This window comes from Sapajus apella, unplaced genomic scaffold, assembly GCF_009761245.1.
Source record: "Sapajus apella isolate SASKATOON/1434 unplaced genomic scaffold, GSC_monkey_1.0 scaffold43, whole genome shotgun sequence".
In the NCBI taxonomy this organism is placed as follows: Eukaryota; Metazoa; Chordata; class Mammalia; order Primates; family Cebidae; genus Sapajus; species Sapajus apella.
Window position 1 is genome coordinate 10,913,735 of NW_022436983.1, and position 22,262 is coordinate 10,935,996.

The 22,262-nt window shown below is 53.5% G+C and overlaps 1 protein-coding gene and 1 long non-coding RNA gene across 14 annotated transcripts in view; both read left to right on the plus strand.

The window, feature by feature from the left end:
- Positions 1-1,654, plus strand: part of ARHGEF10L (Rho guanine nucleotide exchange factor 10 like) — a 178,967-nt gene extending 177,313 nt beyond the window's left edge. For all 13 annotated transcript variants that reach the window (XM_032300579.1, XM_032300583.1, XM_032300578.1 and 10 more), the window contains one exon: positions 633-1,654. In XM_032300579.1, the coding sequence (XP_032156470.1) occupies positions 633-1,165 (533 nt within the window). In that variant the 3' untranslated portion in view covers positions 1,166-1,654. The remainder of the gene's footprint in view (positions 1-632) is intronic.
- A 10,396-nt stretch (positions 1,655-12,050) lies between these two features.
- LOC116566369 lies at positions 12,051-22,058 on the plus strand. The gene is made up of 4 exons (XR_004275842.1): positions 12,051-13,669; positions 15,882-16,027; positions 17,394-17,620; positions 19,648-22,058. It is a non-coding gene; the product is annotated as an uncharacterized LOC116566369 (long non-coding RNA).
- Positions 22,059-22,262: the final 204 nt, after the last annotated feature.

Sequence of the window (22,262 nt, forward strand, 5' to 3'; positions counted from 1 at the left end):
AAGAGTTCTTCCTAAATTCTGAGATTTTCTGTTTTTAAGATTTCATCAAATAGGGCATTTTTGTCCATCCAGGGGACATTTGTGGAGGACCTATTTCCAGGTAGAATCCCGGGATGTGGGGATGAATCGTGCAGAGACCCTGCTCTCCATGAGCTGACGGTCTCCTGGGGGTCATCATAGCCCTGGTGGCAGGTGCTGGGATGGGTGTGTTCTGGGGGCTGGGGACACAGAGACTGGGGCGAGCAGCTCCCCATGGCTGTGATGGAGGGATTCACACTGAGGAGCTTGAGCCAGGCCTGGAAAGAAGACTTGCAGAATCAGGTAGAGGGGAAAGGCTTTCTAGGTAGGGACAGCAGCTTGGGTAAAGGCTCAGACATGAGGAAATTCTTGGAATTTCACACTGAGGCTCCCCCGTGTGGTGTATAAGGCTGCCCCTGTTCCACTCCCCAAGGAAGCTGTGCCGGAGTATGGGATAGCCAGACCTGTGGGCTTCTGGGGGGGGAGTGCCAACATAGACGGAAGTGACCCCCCCAAAATACCTACCCAGAAAGTTCTCCAGGAGAGAGACTCGGGCGCCTCCCTTAATACACTGGGCCTTTGGGCGCCCTTCTGCCCCGCCCCATTTTCCACAGGGAAAGGCATGGTCTCACTCAATGGGCACTGTGGGCCTGTGGCCTTCCTGGCTGTGGCTACCAGCATCCTGGCCCCCGACATCCTGCGGAGCGACCAGGAGGAGACTGAGGGGCCTCCAGCCGAGGAGGACAAGCCAGACGGTCAGGTGCACGAGCCCATGCCTGACAGCCACATGGGCCGAGAGCTGACCCGCAAGAAAGGCATCCTCCTGCAGTACCGCCTGCGCTCCACCGCGCATCTGCCCGGCCCGCTGCTCTCCATGCGGGAGCCGGCGCCCGCCGACGGTGCAGCCCTGGAACACAGCGAGGAGGACGGCTCCATCTACGAGATGGCTGACGACCCCGATGTCTGGGTGCGTAGCCGGCCCTGTGCCCGTGACACCCACCGCAAGGAGATTTGTTCCATGGCCATCATCTCCGGCGGGCAGGGCTACCGCAACTTTGGCAGCGCGCTGGGCAGCAGTGGGAGGCCAGCCCCGTGTGGGGAGACGGACAGCACCCTCCTCATCTGGCAGGTGCCCTTGATGCTATAGCCCCTCCACTCTCGCGCAGAGGGCACAGCTGCAGGCCTGACTGAGGCTATGCCCCGCTCTCATGCTGTAGGGCCCTGCGCGGGACCTGCGACGGGCCTGGATTCTCCAGAAACTACTTCGGCAGAGCAAAGGAAAACATCTTCTTTTTAAGAAAAAAATTTTCAGAGTGTTTTGGGGCGGAGTTTTAGGGTTTGGGTAGTGGGAGGACACGTCTGGAGGAAATGGCCTTCTTTTTAAAAGCAAAAAACACAAAACCTCACAACTGCCTGGCGAGCCCAGCACCGCTTGTTCAGGCCCTAGCGGGTCTCCAAGGCAGCCACGCGCCCCTCCTGGAAGGGTGTGTGCGTGTGAGTGTGTGCAAGTGTGTGGGCTGGTGTGTGAATATCTATAAATACGTATATATGCTGTATATTATATGTGTATAAATAAAATCTGTACATATTGGAGCTCTGGGAGATGCTGGAATAAAAGACAAGCGTTACATCCGGACTTGGATTGAGGTTTTGTTGTGGTTTTTTAAAGACATGTTAGGAAAGAGACAAGGAGAGCAGCTATTGGTAGAGAGGGGTTATTCGGGACCCAGGAGCCAGTCAGGCTTGGCGGGAGGGTGGTTGGCTCTAGAAACTCACGGTCCAATCGGGTCCCCATTAGCCACAGGTGGGTAATTAATTTTCATATGAATGAAAATGAAATATTCAATCTCTCAGTCACCGTAGCCCCATTTCAGATGTGGCTTGAGTGGTGGGTGGTGAAGGATGAGATGGCACAGATATGACCATTTCCAACGCAGAAGAAAGCTTGCTTCTGCTCCAGGAGGGGCTTTGGGAGCTTCCTTTCTGAATATTTTTTTGGAAAAAAGACTGGGTCGCCCCAGCTCTGGAATAGCATGGGGGCAGAAGGCTTTGGTGTCTAACAGTGCCAGCCAGCAGGGAGGGGAAGATGAGAGTCCTTTCAGCGGGCAGGCAGCCATGTCCCAGGACTTGGAGTCAGAGAGAGGACCAGGCGGGTTTCAGGGGAGGTCCGTCCGCAGCAGGAGCAGAGCCCAGCTGCAGGTGGGACAGGCAGGTGGGGCTGCTTCTGGCCCTAGCTCCTCTTTTCTGGCTCAGTTCATCCTTAGATTGCTAGAGCTGCCTGCAGAGAAGAAAATCAAAACCAAAAGCCACCACCCAAAAGGGCAGTGTTTCCTCTGTTTTCCCACCCTCTGCTTCTCTGTTCTGTCTACCTACCACCCGCCGGCACTTGCATTGAGATCTTACCACTGAAGTTCTAGGAACCCAGTGGAAAAGCCACCAAGGAGTGACATTCCAGCCGGCTTCTCACCTCCTCGTAGGTTCTCACTGACTAGAGAAGTCATTCATTCACTCATTTTGCAAATCCTTGTGTTCCTGCTATTTGCCAGGCTCTGCGCTACGTGGACAAGACCGCAGCTGTCCACGCCCCAGGAAGTGCATGAGGTAGTGGGGAGGGCAGGCGTAAATACCAGACAGTGAGGGCTTGGGGAGATCGAGGGTGATGTGGAGGAGGAAGGGGAGAGAGGAGGAAGGGCCTGTGCTCAGGCAGAGGGTAGATAGAGGTTGGCTATTCCCAGAGGGCAGGTGGCCAGTGTGGGTCCCCAGGAAGGGGAGAAAGGAAGCTGTGTCCAGAGGAAGCAGTACACCTGGAGGTCTGGCTCCCACACTGACTACCGCCAGACATGTCCAACTCCTCTGGGCCTCAGGATCCCAGTTTGTATCAAAAGAACCACCACTGCCCTGTGCATCTGACTTGGAAGAGAATAAAGTGCTCTGGTTCCATTTTTTTATTGCACAAGTGGGTTACTGAACACCCTGTCTTGATGGGATTTCCAGGGGGTATATTTATCCCATCAATCAAATATCGACCATGACTTTTCCTGAGACAGAGGCCAGTGAGTCGAGGCTGCCCCGGGATGAGGAGCAAGCCTGGACTCTGGGGCCCGGCAGGCTGGGTTCAAGTCCGACCCCACCAAAATGCTGCTATGTGACTCCCAGCACGTCCCTCGTTTCCTTATCTCTAGGACGGAGGGGACGGTGAGTAGCAGAGTTTGTGGTACTGAGACCACAGAAAGCATCTGGACCAGCCCTCCAATGGCATTTTTGATGATGGTTCCTTATATCCTCGCTTCAAACAATTTGAGGCGGCGGTTCTTACTGAGGAGTCTCCTCTTTTGCACTGGAGCTGGCGTCTGGGATCTCCGTGGGCTCATTAGATCCTAGACCTACAGATCGCTCAGCTAAAAGACATGGGAGATGGAACGGGGCCCGTTAAATCCCGTCACTGAGAAAACGACTGACTTTGCTACTTCAGTGAAATTATCACATCAGTCACCAGCTCATCTCCCGTGTCTCCGACAACAGAGCGAGGGGAGGGTTGGGGGTGCTTCGAACAGCTCCCGAGACCCACTGAGGACGTGCCTCGCATGTGTACGGAGGCCTGGCCTTAGATATTGATAAGAGTAATAATACCCAGGGAGTTCTGGGTGCCTGAGCGAGCTCCTCGTGTCATTACACCTGCTCTCTGAGGCTGCTTTTGTTTGCCTTGTTTTGTAGGTGAGGGGTCTGAGGCTTGGGGAATTTAAGCAACCTGCCTAGGAAGCCTCACAGCCTAAAAGTCAGATCCCGGATTGTAGTCCATCTGCCACCAAGACAGCTCTTAGCCACCGGACTGCTTGCCCCTCCGAGGAAAACTTGGGAGACAAACAGAGCAGAGTTGCAACTGTGGTCTTCCCATCTAGCAGCTGGGGGACGTCGGGCAAGTGCCTTAATCTCTGTGTCCCAGGGGGTCCCTGCCATGGGAACGGACCAGCATTCATTCAGTATTCACTGAATGCCAATTATATGCCCAGATCCATTTTCAAGTAGACACTGGGTAGGGTGTGGTGAAAAAGACAAATTCCACACACACCCTGCTCTCCATTCTACTGGTGGAAGTGGGAGGGAACAGACCGGGAGAAAAATATGTCTGATGGTGTTTGTGTTCTGGAGAGACGTAACAGAGAAGGGGGATGGGAGGTGCCATCTCACGATGGCAAAGAGGTGGTCAGGAGGCCTCACTGAGGAGGTGATATCCAAGCAAGGCCCTGAAGGCAAGGCAGACATCGGGTGGGAGAACATTGCGGGCTGAGGGCAAGTGTAAGTGCAGAGTGGGGAGGCAGGAGTGTGGCTGGGGCAGGGGCGGGCTGGGAGGGGAGGCAGCGGGCAGTTGGAAGTCCCTGGAGGGTTTTCAGCAGAAGAGTGACACCATCTGTCTGATGTTTTCAAACAATTACGTTTGGCTGCTAAATTAAGAATAATCCATGAAGGTGGGGACAGCCGTGTGGGAGCCAGGAGACCCCCTGTTGAGAGCTGTTGCAGTCAGCCAGGCTTGAGGGGTGGTGGGCAGCAAAGGAGAGCAGCCAGCTTCTGGGTGGATTCTGATGTCCCAGAGCCCACCGGGTTTGCAGCTAGGTGGGCTGAGAGGAGTCAGGCGTCCCCCCGAGGTCTGACCTGGCGACTGGAAGGTCAGAGCTGCTAGCTTCCCTGGCAGGATGGCTGTGAGGGCAGCTTTTCTGCAGGAAAGTCGGGAATGGGGTTTGGACCGGCTACATTTAAGTTACCTTTGATCGTCCGAGCGGAGATGTAGGGAGGACAGTCGACTGCGTGGATGTGGAGTCAGCAGAGAGGTCCAGGCCAGGGGTGCAGGAGCCTGGAGGCAGCCTCTGAGGGAGCAGAGTGGATGGAGGAGATGTGAGGACAGAGTCCAGGGAAGGCTGGTGTGGGGAGGCCCAGGAGCTGATCAGGAAGCACAGGGGAGGCTGGGATGCCTGGATGAAGGGAGAAGACCAGGAGGGCATGGCGAGGGTTGGAAGGGGAGGTATGATCTGTGCTGAATGCTGCTGAGGCTAAGGAGAGCCCGAGGCCCACCTCGGATTTAGCCACACGGAGGCCCTCTGTGCCCTGATGAAACGAATGTGGGCAGAGTGGTGGTGGGGAGGCCTGAGGATGCAGAGGGAGGGTCTGGGAGAGGAGCCTGTGAGCAGTGCGGTCCTGGGGTTCTCCAGCCCCAGTGATCGGGCGGAGGGAGGGACGAGCCGTGACAGATGCCCCAGCCATGCAGGCCACAGCTCAGAGCGCCCAGAGTTGATCAGTTCACGGGCCTTCATCCCATTGCCCTTATCCAAGGGGGAAAACCACTTTCTCCTCCCCGGTGGGCAGGCCGAGGCTGCAGACAAGCCCAGTTATCAGGAGGCAGCTGTGAGCCAGAACAGTCTCCCAGCAGGAATCCTGCGTAGTGGCTGACTGAGACTCTCAGGCTGGTGACAGGTTGCCCCAACCCCACCCTGGGGGAACCCAGCCTGCCATGCTGGGTGTCTGCCAACGGCCTCTGTTCCTGTCTCTGTGCTCAGGCCTGGGAAGGCCAAGGCCTGACACCCCATCCTTCAGAGGTGGGGATTGTTCCCTGGGCACCTCTGGCTCCAAGCCATGGACTCCGAAGGTGGGAGGGGGCAGAGGCCGTCCTCAGCCAGCCTCCGAGCAGTGCCCAGCCTTGGAGTTTGACTGCCTGTGTATGGGGAGACCTGCAGTCCTGGCGGGGGCACAGAAATGGCCCTCTCATTGTGTTCCAATAACTGACCTTATTGTAGTTGGGAGACCCATAGCAGAAAACTCTATTTTTTTTTTTTCTTTTGAGACGGAGTCATCTCATCTCACTGCAACCTCTGCCTCCTGGGTTCAAGCAATTCTCTTGCCTCAGCCTCCAGAGTAGCTGAGATTATAGGTGCCCACCACCACGCCCAGCTAATTTTTGTGTTTTTAGTGGGACCAGGTTTTACCGTGTTGGCCAGGCTGGTCTTGAACTCCTGACCTCAGGTGAGCCACCTGCCTCGGCCTCCCAAAGTGCTGGGATTACAGGTGTGAGCCACTGTGCCCAGCCTCTAATTCTTAGTTCAAGGTGACATAGTCATTTCTGGGGCTTAAGCCTCTTCTTGGGGCCAACAGTCTGTTTGGGGGGGATTGACAGTCTTTCAGGACCATCTCCTTCCTCTTCCTTCCCTTTTGTCCTCTGCCTGGCATCTGAGCCCTGGGGTTGCTAATAGGATGCAGTGGTGGTGACCAGAGTCCAGGTGTCTGAACAGTGGCAGAGGGGTTAGGGTGTCTCTACCCTCTGTTCTGGCCTCTTTTGGTCTCCATGCCCCAAAGCCCCATGCCTGGTTGTCTGTCTCTTCCTTGGTGTCAGGCTGGAATTATTGGTGCTCCCTATCTCTGTTCTTGGGCACCTCACCTTCTGTGTCCCCCAGCCCTATCTCAGGTTTCCTTTAGCCCTTCCACACCCCCACCAGCCTCCACCCCCAGGACACTCACAGACCTGTGTACCTCAGACCCCCTCCTCTGCCCTAGGGGGCACGTCGGGGATCAGACCCCTGCCCACAAGCTCTCGCGCTCCTTTCAGCCTTTCTGATGGACTCCTAGAGGCCGGGTTCCGCCAGTCCATCCTGTTGCTGACTTGCTGCTTAAAAAGAGATTTCCAGTCAGATGTGGTGGCGCATGCCTGTAATCTCAGCACTTTGGGAGGCTGAGGCAGGCGGGTCATGAGGTCAAGAGATTGAGACCATCCTGACCACAAGGTGAAACCCTGTCTCTACTGAAAATACAAAGATTAGCTGGGCGTGGTGGCACGCACCTGCAGTTCCAGCTACTCAGAGGGCTGAGGCAGGAGAATCACTTGAACCTGGAAGTCGGAGGTTTCAGTGAGCTGAGATCGTGCCACTGCACTCCAGCCTGGTGACAGAGCAAGGACCCTGCCAAAAAAAAAAAAAAAAAGGGGGGGTGGCAGGGGGGATTTCCTATTGGGAAAGCTGCCCTTGGGCCTGTAGGAGCCACGTGCTCAGGCACTGAGCTCTGTTCCTGCTTCGTAAAAGGAAGCAGAGCTTGAGGCAAGGATTTTGATTTAGGTCGTTTATTTGGGAGGTGGGGCCCTGATGGGGGCATGAAATGGGGAAGGGAAGGCAACCAGTGTTGGGGGGATATTGAGCAGTTTACTGAGTGAGTACCTGGGGCCTAAGCCCACTGAGGGGCTCTGGGAGTCAGAGAAGCACTTTCTCCTCCAACCTCTACCAGCGGGGTGCCTGGCTGAGCTGCCCTTGGAAGCGTAGATCCCTGGCAGTCCTGTCTGCTTCCTTGTTAGCCAGAGAGGGGACCTGGGCAGAGAGAGCCGGCACGCCTGCCTATGCTCTGTAGCAAGTGCCCGGAGCAAGCTGGGGCTTTTATCATTTAAAATTTTTTCTACCCCAACAAAGCCAGACTTTCAAGTGGATAGTCTTGCTGTGGACACAAACATGTCAAATTTGGAACTCAAAGCTGGTTGTTTGTTCTAGGTTACATCCCCCTGTCTCAGCTCGAGCTGCCCTAGCAAAATACCACTTGCCAGGAGGCTTAAACAACAAACATTTATTCTCACAGTTCTGCAGGCTGGAAGTGCAAGAGCAAGGAGCTGGCAGATTCAGTGTCTAGGAGGCTCCTTCCAGGTTGCAGGCGGCTGTTTTTTTTTGCAGTGTCCTCACATGGCAGAGAGTGTATGCTCTGGTCTCTCTTTCTCCATTTTTTTTTTTTGAGATGGAGTCTTGCTCTGTTGCCCAGGCTGGAGCACAGGGGTGCGAACTTGGCTCACTGCAACCTCCGCCTCCCAGGTTCAAGCGAATTCTTCTGTCTCAGCCTCCTGAGTAGCTGAGATTACAGGGGCGTGCCACCATGCCTGGCTAATTTTTGTATTTTTAGTAGAGACGAAGTTTCACCATGTTGGCCAGGCTGGTCTCGAACTCCTGACCTGATGTGATCCACCTGCCTCGGCCTCCTAAAGTGCTGGGATTGCAGGTGTGAGCCACGACGCCCGGCCTCCTTCTCCTTTTTATAAAGGCATGAACCCCATCATGGGGGCTCCACCCTCATGACTTAATGGCCCCACTTCCAAATATCATCACATTAGCGTTTAAGACGTCAACACATGAACTTTGAGAGGACACAAACACTAAGACGGAACACTCTTCCCACCCCCAATTCTCACCCCACAACGTGATAAATGGCACGGACTCAGTGAGGTAGAGGTGGGGAAATATCAGCTCATCAACATTTATAGGTGATCATGGTTAGGCTTTGTGTCCCCACCCACATCTCATCTTGAGTTGTAATCCCCAGGTGTTTAGGGAGCGACCTGGTGGGAAGTGATTGGATCATGAGGGCGGTGTGCCCCATGCTGTTCTCATGATAGTGAGTTCTCCCGAGATCCGATGGTTCTCGCGAGATCAGCTTTCCCTGCTCTTACAGCTTCTCTCTCCTGCTGCCTTGTGAAGAAGGTGCCTGCCTTCCCTTCCACCATGATTGTAAGTTTCCTGAGACCTCCCAGCCATACGGAACTGTGAGTCAATTAAACCTCCTTTATTTATAAATTACCCCTTCTCTGGTATTTCTTTATAGCACTGTGAGAAAGGACTCATCTAATAGGGGGTAAAAATAAACCTCAGGCCAGGCGCGGTGACTCACGCCTGTAATCCCAGCACTTTGGGAGGCTGAGGCGGGCGGATCACGAGGTCAAGAAATCGAGACCATGGTGAAACCCCGTCTCTACTAAAAAATACAAAAATCAGCTGGGCGTGGTGGCACACATCTGTGGTCCCAGCTTCTCGGGAGGCTGAGGCAGGAGAGTTGCTTGAACCTGGGAGGCAGAGGTTACAGTGAGCCGAGATCGCGCCACTGCACTCCAGCCTGGCACCTGGCTACAGAGCAAGACTCTGTCTCGAAACAAAACAAAACAAACCTCAGGCTTTGTCTCCAACAAATTGCTCCCACTATACAACTAAGCACCTTTGCTGAACCTGACATTAGGCTATAGTTACTGGGGATGTTAGAGTTTCCCTGTCCTCTCTGAACATGTAGTCCAATAGGCAGGATGCTGGCAGCAAAAAGAGTCAACCAAGGAAGGCTTCCTGGAGGCAGCGTATGTGGGCGTTGGAGCAGATTTGAGTTTGGATCTTGGCTCCGTTTCGTATTGACTGTGTGGCCTTAGAAGAGTGCTACCTCCTGGGGGGGTCTATGTCCTCAGCTGAATGAATGGGCTTTTGAGGCCTTCCTTAAGGGGTGGCTGTGAGCACCTGGGGGCCCCAGGTGTGAGCCGTTTCTAGTGTGTCTCCAGGCCCTGCCGCTGCTTCTACAGGCATTATCTCTGGGAATCCTCAAAGTTAACTAGAAAGGGAAGCGTAAGAGATGAAGCCTCGGAGCTGGAGTGCTTACAACCTGGGGGTGGGGAAAGGAGGACTGAGGGAGACCCTGCGGAGGGCTGAGACTGGGGTTGTGGCTGGGCCATGAGCTGAGGCTTGGGCTAGAGCTGGGGCTGGGAGAGGGAGGACCGAAGGGGTCCTGGGAGGGCTGGTCCTGGGAGGGCTGGTCCTGGGAGGGCTGAGGCTGGGGCTTGAGGTTGTGTTTCAGTCCAAGCTGGCGTGAACTGTTTCTAAACATGGGCTCAGGAAGAGACCACAGCCATCACTGGGGGCAGAGCCATGTTAGGCCACTGGGCACAGGTCTGTTGCCTTTTCAGAGTGGAACTGGCCTTCCTGACACCAACATGTTCTGTGCAGCCCCCCAGTTGGCTTCCACCCTGTGAAAGCCCCGGATATACACACAGCCCAGCAGCTTCCCTGGGGTGCCCTGGGGGTAATGGAGCCTCTGAAGTTTACCTTCTGGAGGGCCCAATACCCGCTTTATTTTTGAGACAGGGTCTTGCTGTGTTGCACAGGCTCAAAAGATCCTCCTGCCTCAACCTCCTGAGTAGCTGGGACCACAGGCACACACCACCATGCATGGCTAGTTTTTCAATCTTTTGTTGAGACAGGGTCTTGCCATGTTGGTCAGACTGGTCTTGAACTCCTGGGCTCAAGCAATCTGCCACGTCAGCCTCCCACAGTGCTGGGAATACAGGCGTAAGCCACCGCGGCCAGCCTCAGTGCCTGCTTTCTTTAGACTCCAAAGACTCCTGTGTGTTTGTGCAGGAGGCCATGGGGGTGGTAGGGTGGTCACAGGAGGATGGGGTCTGAGCTTTAGTCTCCACAGTCTTAGCGCTCTGATGGGTGATACTCAGCCACTGAACTGGGATGTTCCCCATCTGCTGGGGGTGATGGGCTTGATCTTAGGGAGCTCCTAGGCTGCTGGAGGACGCATAGCTCCTGTCATCAAGTTTGATGGGGAAGCCACAAGTCTGCAGGGAGCCCTGGCTCTGCTCTCCCATTCGAGGAAGATCTAGTTTCTGCCCAGGAGGCGACCTAGCCTACTGGGGGAGATATTTCCCTGTCCTCAGAGGATTCTCCAATCCTAGGGTGGAGATCCCTGGGCTGAATGGGGAGATCAACCCCGTGCCCTTGGTGAGTCCCCAGTCCGAATGGGAGACAGGTCCCCCAGCCGTGAAAGAGACCCAATAATAAGACACGCAGCAGAAACTTGTTAACAATGCGGACCTAATTACGGTATTGCCAGCCACTCTGATCTCCTCATTTACACATTCCTGGCGAAATGGCAAGTAGCAAGAATGTGTAAATTGAGGAAAATTAATATAATTACCTGAGCTGTTTCTTGTCAGCTCTTCATCTCCACAGAAACCACAAAACCCTTCCTGGGGAGTGGCCGTCATTCTGGGCTCTCTGCCTGAGGCAGAAAACTGAGGCTCCTCCTCGGCACAGTGGGCTCTTCCAGGTGCCCGGTGTGTGAGCTCCGGAGGGTCCTGGAGTCCGGAGACCTGGGTTTGAGTTCTGGCTGTCCCCGGTTTGCTGGGTGATCCTCTGTGAGCCCCAGGCCCATCCAGGGTGAGTTAAAAGTGGTGGAAGACTCTTTGCCACTTCCACCATTTTTTTCCTTCCCCTTGAATCTGAGTTGGTCTTTGCTTGAACTGTGGAATATGATGGAAGGAGTGCTGTGCCAGTTCTGGGCCTGGCAGCTTCTGCTTTCATGCTTTTGGGAGCCCTGATCCCAAAAGAAGTCTAGGTACCCTGATGGAGAAATTGTATGGGCAGACTCATGGAGACACAGAGAGCCCGAGAGAGAGGCCTGGCACCCCCAGCTGGCCCTGCCCAGGCAGCATATACATGGGGGAGTCATCCCGGATGCTGCTGCCTGGTCAAGTGCCCAGACGCCATTGTCTGGCAGGAGAACTGCCCAGCTGAGCACAGAATCATGAGAGATCATCACAAAGGCTGCTGTTTTAAGATGTTTAGTTTTGGGGTGATCTCCTATTCTAGTAGTAAAGCATCCTTTTGAAATTCTCCCTCACCTGCTCACTTGGTGGGGCTGCCAATTAAAAAAATGCCCTATCCTGACCAGGCACAGTGGCTCACACTTGTAATCCCAGCACTTTGGGAGGCCAAGGCAGGTGGATCACCTGAGGTCAGGAGTTTGAGACCAGCCTGACCAACATGAAGAAACCCCATCTCTAATAAAAATACAAAATTAGCCGGGCACAGTGGCACATGCCTGTAATCTCAGGTACTGGGGAGGCTAAGGCAGGAGAATCGCTTGAACCCGGGAGGTGGAGGTTGTGGTGAGCCAAGATGACGCCAGTGCACTCCAGCCTGGGCAACAAAACTCCATCTCAAACAAACAAAAAAGGAGGGGCGCGGTGGCTCACGCCTGTAATCCCAGCACTTTGGGAGGCCGAGGCGGGTGGATCACGAGGTCAAGAGATCGAGACTATCCTGGCAAACATGGTGAAACCCCGTCTCTACCAAAAATACAAAAAAATTAGCCGGGCACGGTGGCGTGTGCCTGTGGTCCCAGCTACTCGGGAGGCTGAGGTGGAAGAATTGCTTGAACCCAGGAGGTGGAGGTTGCAGTGAGCCAAGATTGCAGCGCTGCACTCCAGCCTGGTGACAGAGCAAGGCTCTGTCTAAAAAAAAACCCAAAACATCCTATCCCTTCCCCCACAGGACTGGATTCAGGATCCAGGCCTGATCAGTAGAATGACTCATCCCTGGCAATAGTGATTGGTCCAGAGATGGGCATATGACCCAAGATGAACCAATCAGAGCCCTTCCCTGGCTTTTACATATTGATGCTGGGTGAGCGAAGCGCTCAGATTTTTCTGGGATTGCTAAATTGGGCTGATGTAAACCCTGAATCGGTGTGGTTATGTCCCCCACTTCCATTCCCACCCCCGCTCAGTATGGAGCAGTCCCGGCCGTATGAGAAGGAAGGAGGCTGAGACAGGGACAAGCAGTGGTGGTGACACCTCTGGGTTCTTTGCGTTTCTGGGCCAGTTCTCCCTCTGGACTTTCCAGTTTCATGAGCCGATAAATGTTCTTTTTTTCTTAAGTTAGTTTGAGTTGATTTCTGTCACTGCAACTGATGGGATCCATTTCATGCCAATTCTGTTTCTTCGCCTTATCTAACTAGAAATAGCACAGGCTTCTCTCTGTCTCAGAGGCTCAGTTCTCACGAGAAAGGAAAGGAAGTGTACACGTGCTCTGTCATAAAGTCCCCAGAGCTGGGTACTTTCCTCTTACCAACACCACTGCCTCCTGGGAGGTGCCTCCTGACTGTTTTTCAGGGTAGGATGGTAGCAGGTCAGAAGCTGAGGGGCAGAGACTTATTGAGGTGGGATCTGTGGTTCAGGACGCCCCCCAATTCCCTCTCAAAGTGCGATGGCCTTGCTCTGGGACAGAATGAAGCAGAGACTGGGCGGGGGACAAGGGGCGAGGAAAGGGAATCCCATTAATGTTTCCAGTCCTAAATCAATTTAATGGGAACCTCCGATGACTCTGATTTGATTTTTCATTTTCAGTATTAACAATTATCTGCCTGATATTACCGGCAGCTCAAGCTTGAAATGGGACGACACGGCAGAGAGGGAATAGGACCAGATTACACCAATTATTGACTATTTTGCTAATTAGACAGCCAATGCATCGCTCTCATTTACAGCAAGGGAAACAAATGCTTAGCACTGTCATTGTTATTCTTCCTTGTCAAGCAGCATTGTCACCCAAGCTGTTCTTGGATTTTACATCCCAAGGAGAACTTCCGTTTCAGGATCCTTCATCCCCAGAATACTGCGTTGTTTAGAATCAGAGAACCCCTGACGTCTACCCTTAGGTCTTCTTGCTTCTGTCTGAGGAGACGGAATGCAGATGTCTCCAGTGAGCTCTGCCTCATGGGATGATACCGTGCCAGGATGCAGGGTGTGTGGTGACAAACTTCAGGTACCCCAAACCAAAGACCAGGTGGCATAGAGGAGAATCTGGAAGGAATAAGGCTGGGGGCTGTTCAGGGTCAGAAACCTTCCTTCTCTTTCACAGATGGGGAAACTGAGGCTCAGAGAGGGATACAACTTGGTTAAGGTGCCACAGATGGTTGTGACCGACCTATGCCTGAACCCCAGCTCTCCTGACCCCTAAGCTGACAGTTTTTCTACCCACTGTGAGTGGCCGATGTGACCTCAAGGTTGTTTAAATCTTCCCTGCAACTGACCATGTTGGTTAAGTCTGGCTCAGAGAGGAAACAGAATTATCCAATGTGTACAGGCGCTGTCTCTACCCTGGCTCTGCCCATTATCTGCAGGCCCACACACTTCTTAGCACATACATTGGCTTTTCTCTGGGGTTGGAAGGCCTGGATTCAAATCCTGCATCTGCTACTTACCAGCTGCATGACCTTGGCCAAAGCTGTCAACCTTTTGAACCCCAAAAGGAACAGAGCAGCATGAGAGGCTCACGAAAACCAGGCTTGAATGGTTTAGCTAAAAGAGCCACTTTCCAACCTGGATGCCCCAGGTTCAGAGAGAGGCTTCCGTTATTTTACTTCAGTGATAAAACTAACTGCTGTGATGTATCAAGGGCCCACTATGTGCTCCAGGCATGTGCCAAATGCTTTATGTGTGTTTTCTTACTTAACTAGTTAAGTGCTGGGAGACAGGACTGTTATGCTCATTCTACAGCTGAGAAAACTGAGGCTGTCAGAAACCAGGTGACTAGATGCCCGTGGCACATGGCAAAGCCAAGACTGGAGCCCAGCTTGTTTCCAGAAACCATTAGGACAAGATAGATTCCCTGGGTCCTTCACCCTGCCCAGGATAAAATGCTTCTGGGCTGGGGGGACTGCGTGCCCCAGCAACAGTGCTGGCAAAGCCCATTTGCCGCTCCCTAGCTCCCGGTCCTCAGAGCTCAGCCCTCAGGACACTCCTGCTCAGCCCTCAGCTCCTGGAAACATGGTCAGCTCTGCTCTGATGAACTTCATTATCTTTATCAAATTAATTTACGCAAGCCAGTGTGGCCTCCTAATGAAGACATTTTGCATGGCCCTGTGCAGGCTGGTTAATGAGGCAGGAGTGGCTGGACTCAGGTTCCAAGTGTCCTGGGGTGAAGAGGAGAGCAGAGCTGTCAGCATGACTGTCACTGCTGTGGGGTTCCCTCTCTGCTGCCATCCAGGGCTGTGAATGATCACCGCTGGTCATTTCCTCCATCCCCCTGCCAAGGCCGTCACCGCACCAGGTGCCAGCTGATCACTCCAGGACTTCTTGAGCAGGCAGATGTGCTGTGACCTGCAGTTCCTGGGAGGCCGTCCTTTATTCTAGCGCAGATAGATTCCTTGCTCCAAGCTCCTCCTTGTTAATTTTGTAAGTGACTGAGCTACGACTTTCTTTTGTGCCTGCTAATGTCTCAGCCCTGCAGCAGGATGCCCCCAATTTGGTAAATGAACTTTTCTTTCTGCAAATGAGATTTTTAAGATGGGAGGAAAAGACAGGTGGGACTGAAAGCTGAGAGGCCAATGCAGAAGGGCAGCAGCTCCACCTGCGCGAGTGTGACTGTCATCACGGGGAGGAAGACGGAGAGCTGCTGGAGAGCCTGCTCCTGAGGAGAAGTGGAGGACGGGGTGCGGGCAGCCTCATTTCTGGTTTGAGCAACTGGACAGAGAGTGGTCAGCCTTGCCAATTCATTCATTCATTCACTCATTCATTCATTCATTCACTCACCAAACACACATGTGAATACACACACATATGCCCACCTATTGTATGCCGGGCCCTGGGTACCAAGTACTATTCATAAAACCATGAACAACACAGACCAAACCCCTGTCCTCATGGACCCAACATTCTAGTAAGAATTTAAACTCCTCACTTAGAATCTTCAAATTTTGCGTCTTAGGTTCACCCAATCTTAAAACCAGGGGCTCTTCACTGTGACTGTATTAACTTGCATTCAGTGAGCACTGACTTCAGTCCTCGCAGTGACCCTGTGTGGTGGAGTCTAGGGTTGTCCCCATTTTACAGATGATGCCATTGAGGCTTAAGGAGAGAAAGTTACTTTGGCCAAGTTCACACAGCCCTGCAGCCAGGATTTGGCCCAGGCTTATCAGGCCCCTCTACCACCCTCTGCTGCCTCCCTCATCTTACAAATTGGGGTAACTTTCAACAGGATCCCCCAGAGCTGGAAAGGACTGTCCTCCCTGCCTGCAGAATCTGCTGTGGTATCTCTTGAATGAGGCCATGCGGCCCCCACCTGGTTCCACGTTCCTTCTTGTCCTGATCCTCAAGCACCCAGGGCCTTGCCTCCCCGCCCAAGCCCCTTCCTTACCACGCCAGCTACTTCCGTCCCCACTCAACTGGCTGCCCCTCTTCCTTGCTCAGCCAGACTCTTGCAGCCGGCATCCCTGACTCCCCGACTCTTTGCCTTTACCCCTTCTCCCAGCCTGCTGGATCAGCTTATGTTGGCGGCAGGGCCATCCCTGGTCACAGGAGGGAGAGAATGATGACAATGGAAACAATACTTGCTAGCCCTGTGGCAGGCTTAGTATGCACCATCCTGCCTCATCGAATCCTCCCAATGACTGCCAGGTAAGTAGTGTTATTTCCATTCGACAGTGCGGGGAATGGGGCTCAGGGAAGGGAGTTTCTTGCCCAGGGAACACAGATAGTAAATGGCAGGGGTGGGAACTCAACCCAGGGCTGTGGCTCCAGAGTCCACATGCGTCATGACTGATGATGTGAGGAGTCTGAAAGCTGGGCTGGCCATGTGTGTCCTCCCAGGAGAACTCCCGACTCAGCGATGCTCCCTAAGATGAGCTCAGGTCAGACACAGTGGCTCGTGCCTGTCGTCCCAGCACTTGGGAGGCAGAGGCAAGAGGATCAGTTGAGCCCAGGAGTTCAAGACCAGCCTGGGCAACATGTTGAGACCCTGTCTCTACAAATAATTAAGAAAATTAGCTGGGCATGGTGATATCTGCCTTTAGATCCTCAAGAGGCTGAGGTGGGAGGATTGCTTGAGCCCAGGAAGTTGGAGGCTGCAGTGAGCCATGATCATGCCACTGTACCGTGGAAGGAGACCCTGACACTAGAGAGAGAAGGAAAAAAAGCGATCTGTAAACAGTTGCCTGATTTGCAGGGAAGGGAGCAGGAGGAAGGCTGGAGTGGCCTGCTGAAGGAACAGCTGGCCTCTGCTCAACAGCAAGGAACTCTGCGGCCAGTGCCTCCCTCCTGAGTGCTCAGGAGGCCAGAGGTCCCACAAGTGTTACTGTAGTCTCATTCCATTGTGATTCTCCCCTCTGAAGTAGGCTTCCCTCCTAATCCATTTTTCTTTTTCTTTCTTTCTTTCTTTTTTTTTTTTTTTGAGATGGAAACCCACTCTGTTGCCCAGGCTGGAGTGCAATGGCACAATCTCAGCTCACTGCAACCTCCACCTCCCGAGTTCAAGCGATTCTCCTGCCTCAACCTCCTGAGTAGCTGGGATTACAGGTGTGCACCACCACACCTGGCTAATTTTTGTATTTTGAGTAGAGAGAGCATTTCGCCATGTTGCCCAGGCTGGTCTTGAACTCCTGGCCTCAAGTGATCCACCTGCCACGGCCTCCCAAAGTGCTGGGATTACAGGCGTGAGCCACTGTGCCCAGCCTCCAACCTCTTTTAAGCTAGAGGAAGGATCATCAAGGCCAGCTCTTGGCCACCTCCTTTGAAATCCTGCTTGTGTGGTCTCACACCTCACCTTGGAATGAGGATGAGGTTGGCATTTATTGTCTTAGGGTCTCATCCAAAACAGAGACCAAAATGGTTCCATTTCAACACCTATTACCGCCTGCCTCGGCCTCTCAAAGTGCTGAATTACAGGCACCAGCCAGCACACCTGGCTCGAATCTCATTTTTCCGTCACTGATCAGTATTAACATTATCATGATTTTTTGACTTGTGTTTTTTTCCCTTCATCTAGAATGGAAGCTCCCGGTGGGCAAGGACTTTATCTTGTTCACTTGAAGCTGAAGCCTCAGCATGTACAATCCCGTGCTGGGTCGCTTATTCATCAGCAGGGAGGAACACCGGTCCTCTTTGGAAAAGACAAACTATCTACCCTCCTGGAACTGCAGCGCAGTCTCACTGAGGGCCTGCTTCCATTCCAGTCAAAGGGCGACAAAAATTAAAAACGCGAACCACCGTCAGGTGAGGCCAGCCGCCCCTTCTTTCTGTCCCAGCTTTAATGCTGCCATGGCTGCCTCCTGCTCCTCCGCTCAACCCCCACCTCCATCTGTGATGTCGGCGTGGCTGCCCCTGGGATCCCAGCCTGGTTTGCCTTTAAATTTTACAACCTTGTTTATGCAGCTCAAGGCCCGTGCGCTAAAGACCACATGCTCCATTGAACATTTATGGCTGCAAATGGCTCCTCCATGCGGGTAAGGGAAGGGGCTGCGCATGCTTAGGGCGAGGAGGCTGGGTTGGGGAGGCCGCCGGCTCTCAGCCTCCGCTCCTCCCTCTTAGGATTCCTCCCTTGGCTGACTCCCCCAGTCTTATTCCTGATGACATTGCTCAGTTCACATTGTCCAAGCCCGTGCCTGGGCACTGCTAGGCATGGGATAGAGGTGAACAGACTTGGCCACTGTCTTAGGTGGCTGCAAGGGGGCATGAGGATTCGGGTACAATCTGTGCTCCCAGGAGAAAGAGCAAGGGAGTGGGGGAAGCCGGGGAGGAGCTGAGGAGGTGGGAGCCACCAAGCCTGGGTGTGATTTCCGGCAAAGCCCCACAGAGAGTGTCCTCAGCCTCATTCTGCAGGGCACTCTGGAGTTGGTTCCGACTTGAGGGCCTGTCGGTCATTGGCTGAGGACGAGGCTTTGGGCTGTTGACTCCCACATGGCTCACCTCCCTGCAGCTGTGGGACCGGTGATGGTAGAAGCAGCTGAAGCAGAGATGCAGGGGCAGCCGCTGGAGGGGAAGGCCAAGGTCAGCAGGAGGCTCACGGGACGGTGATGGGAGGGGAAGCAACACCTGACGGGCTTAGCTACAGGTGCTGACAGGTTCACAGGCAGGTGGCAGAAGGCAGTTAAATAAATGAGATAATACGGCGCCCTCCCCGTGACCACACACACTGCTCATGCCTGTGAGTGCTCAGAATGCGTTGGGCCTCATTCTGCATGTGGTATGTGTCCTGTGATGCCTCAGGAGGATGCTCTCTGGCAGATACTGGTATTGTTACCCTTATTTTACAAGTGAGGACATGGGAGCACAGGGAGGTTATGCCACTCGCCCAAAGACGAACAGCTAATTGGTGAGAGTGAGACTTGGACCCCAGAACCTACACTTTGTAACTAGTTTACAGTTCTGGGGGGTCAGGGGATCTTGTATGAGGAGTCCCTAGCCTGGCCCAGGTGGAGGTCAGGGAAGTCTTCCTGGAGGAAGGGGTTCCTGGCAGCAACTTGCTGGATCTGGTGTTCCCTGTTGATTGGTCAGTTGCTCATTATTCACTGAACTCTGAGAAGGGGCTGGGCCCTGCTCCAGGCCCTGGTTGGACAGCAGGGAACAAGGCTTGGGGAAATGACTCCCGAGGAAATGGACATGTGTGATCCTGGGTTCCGGGGAGGCAGGGAGGGAAGACAAGTAGCAGAGGCACAGCGAGGGTCTCCCTGGAGCCACGAGGAGATGGGAGGGACGCGCAGGCCTGGGGTGCTTCGGGGCCCAAGCCTGTGGCTGCTTCTGGCCAGGAAAGAAACCAACATTACTTAAAGAATGTATTCATGTAACCAAATGCCACCTGTTCCTCCAAAACCTATGGAAATAAAAAAATTAAAAAAAAAAAAAAAGTAAGCAGCAACAATAGCAAAATAAATAAATACATTTAAAAATGATAAAAAAACCCCACATTACTGAGTGCTTGCGAAGTGCCAGGACAGGAGCCACCCTAAAAACAGTCGTGTGGGGTGCAGCCATTGTCATCTGCAGATTTGGACAGGGAGCCGGGGCCGCAGGGGTGGAGGTGCTCTGGTGGTGCGGCCGGTTGGTGGCAGAGCCCGTGGCCGGGTGTGTTGCTGGGAGGAGCAGAGGGGACCCTGGTGGATCGATAGTTGTGGGGAGAGAGAGGAAGGCTGAGGACAGGAAGGAACATAAGCTAAATTGCTTTTAGAGGCGCTGAGTGTCTGCACAGATGGTTCCCCCATCATCCCAAGGTGCTTGTAAATTGTCACCTCTGCCTCCCATAGCCTCGGAGAAGGAGAGAGTGTCTGGTTTCCCCAACCTGGCGTTTCTGCATCCTGAGAAACTCACTGCCTGTGGAAGCTCCAGGCCCTCCCCACAGGTTCTGCTGGAAGGAGCGTCCAGCCTCTGGCTTTGCAGCTGAAGCTCAGAGCTGCCCGTGGGGGACCAGAAGGTAAGAACAGACCTGGGCTCTAACTTCCACAGCACCTCCTGCTGGCTGGGGAACGGGGACAGATCATGTGACTCTATGAGCCTCAGTTTCCTCATCTGTCCAATGGGTATGCTAAGCCTCTCAAGCCTGCCACAGCCTTGCAGAGGGGGTAGGAGAGCAGGATTTCCCATCTCAGGTCTCAGAGACAAATGTGGCTGCCAAACACGGCCTGACTCAGTGCAGGCAGCCCTGGGCCCCGTGGGGCAGGCCCTGTGAGGGAGGGCGGGTGTAGGGGCACCCAGCTGCCTATGTCCTCTGGGAGGGAGGCTCCTGGTGCCAGGAAAAAGCATGGACTCCAAGTCTAATTGGCTTTCTCTGCCCAGCTGTGGGACCTTGGGCAAGCCACACAATTCTCGGAGCCCTTGTTTCTGCAGGGCTCTTGCTAAGTCACCAGCCTGTTTTCTGCTGTCCGAGGTGAGGGACCACCCCCAATATCCCTTTTTGGATCAATTTCTGGAACATTCCAGGTCTTTCCAGCCTTTTCCAGGCCCGTAGCCACTGCTCCTGCTGTGTGCTAACAGCCTAAGTGGGAGTAGGGGGTGGGCCCTTCTGGATCTAAAGGAGCTGTCTTCAGGGAAGGATGCGATGTCAGGGGTACAGGCTTCTCACTCTCTTGTCCAGTTTCCCAGGAGCCAGAGGCCAGAGCCCCAGACCAAGAGGCCTCGACTCCTCAGCCTCTTCTCCCCTGCTGCCTGGGCCTCCTCCTCCCCAGTCCTCTTGGCCAATTACTCTTTATCAGCTCCACCATTCTTCTCTTCCAAGTGGCAGCAACCAGAACTGAAGTCTAGCTGTACATTAATCACACCAACAGTAACCGTAATGCAGTCGGTTTGCCCTGAACCCGCAGTCCTGTCTGCTCGGGGCTTACCTGTGTCGCTTCACCCATTGGGTGCATCACCGGCTCACCGATGCCCCTCACTGTCTCGAATGCCAGCTCAGGCCCGTGTAGAGAGCCTGGGCCCCAGTGTCACACAGACCTGGGCTCAGATGCGAGTTCCACCACCTGCCACGGTGGCCCTGGCTTTGACCTCCCCACGCCAGGCCTCAGTTTCTTCATCGGTCAAGACTGAAGCATGGTGATGGCCTCCTGCTGGGTGTTACTTCTAGGCTCAGCAGGGCGTATGACTCACACATCTAGGAGAGTGCAGGGCATGTGACCCATCTGCCCACTACAGAGCTCAGCTGTGCGTCCTCGCTCCTGCGTCCTGACTCCTGGGTTCAAGGAGGCAAAATGCAAAACACAGTTGACAATGAAGTGATAATGCAGATCGGTGTGGTGGACACACAAGGCCGTTCAAACTCTCCCCTATCCCCAAGGCGCTCACGGCCAGGCATGGGAGATAGGTAACAGCACCTTTAATAAAATTACGGTCACAACATCTTTAATAAATACTAAGAATAATCTATTGAATATTTATTACCGGCTAGGAACTTTAAAGAACTTTATATGGATTTTATTTTAATTCTCACAAACCCTGAGAAGAAAGATGTTATTATCCTTAAGTTACCGGTAGGAACTGAGGCTCAGAGAGGTAAGGTCTCTTGCCCAGGTTCACACAGCAGAGCACAGAGCAGATGGAACTGAGCTTTGAGCCCAGGTCTGCCTGATATGGAAGGCCATGCTCTTACTTTATCTGCTCTATCCCTCTGTGCACAAGTCCGTGATCTTCCAAATGCCATTTCTGTGCCAAACCAGGAGCTGTTTTTGCATTAATACCCATCCTGATTACTGCAGTTTTGGTTGCAAGTGTCAGGAAATCCAATTTAAAGTACTTAAATAATAAAGAGAATTCACTGACTCACGTAACTGAAAAAGAGGTAGTTCCTGCTTCAGGCAAGGATTGATCCAGCCGCTAATGCATTGACTGGTATGAATAGGACCAGTGAGTTTTCTTTTTCTCCGTTCCTTAGCTCTACTTCCACAGTGTCAGCATCACTCACAGCAGGCATGCCCTCCTGCCTCCAAGAGAGTCACCAGCAGCTTCCTCCTTCACAGCTGTGAGTCAATGAGAGGGTCCACTCCACCCAATAGCTCAAATCCCAGTTTCAGGATTTGACCTGTGGCTGATCAGCCTAGGGACATAGGTCCATTCCTGAGCCCATCGCTGTGGCTGGAGAGGTGGGAGACACTGATTGGTCTGAGCCAGTCAAGTCCCCTCAAAGCCAAATCGTGTGGGGAAGAAATTTAGGACAAAGGCAGGAAGAAGGAAGAGAAAAGAGAATGTCAAGGAGACAAACAGCAAATTGATACCCACTCTGTCCCTCCTGCAAGAGAGATATATTTCCCCCATTTCATGGAGGAGGAAACTGACGGTCAAAGCGGCCAAGAAACAGGATGGTGCTCCCCTGTACATAGGCACAGGCCGAGCGAGGTGCACACAGTATTAAATACTTCTTTCCGCAGCCCAC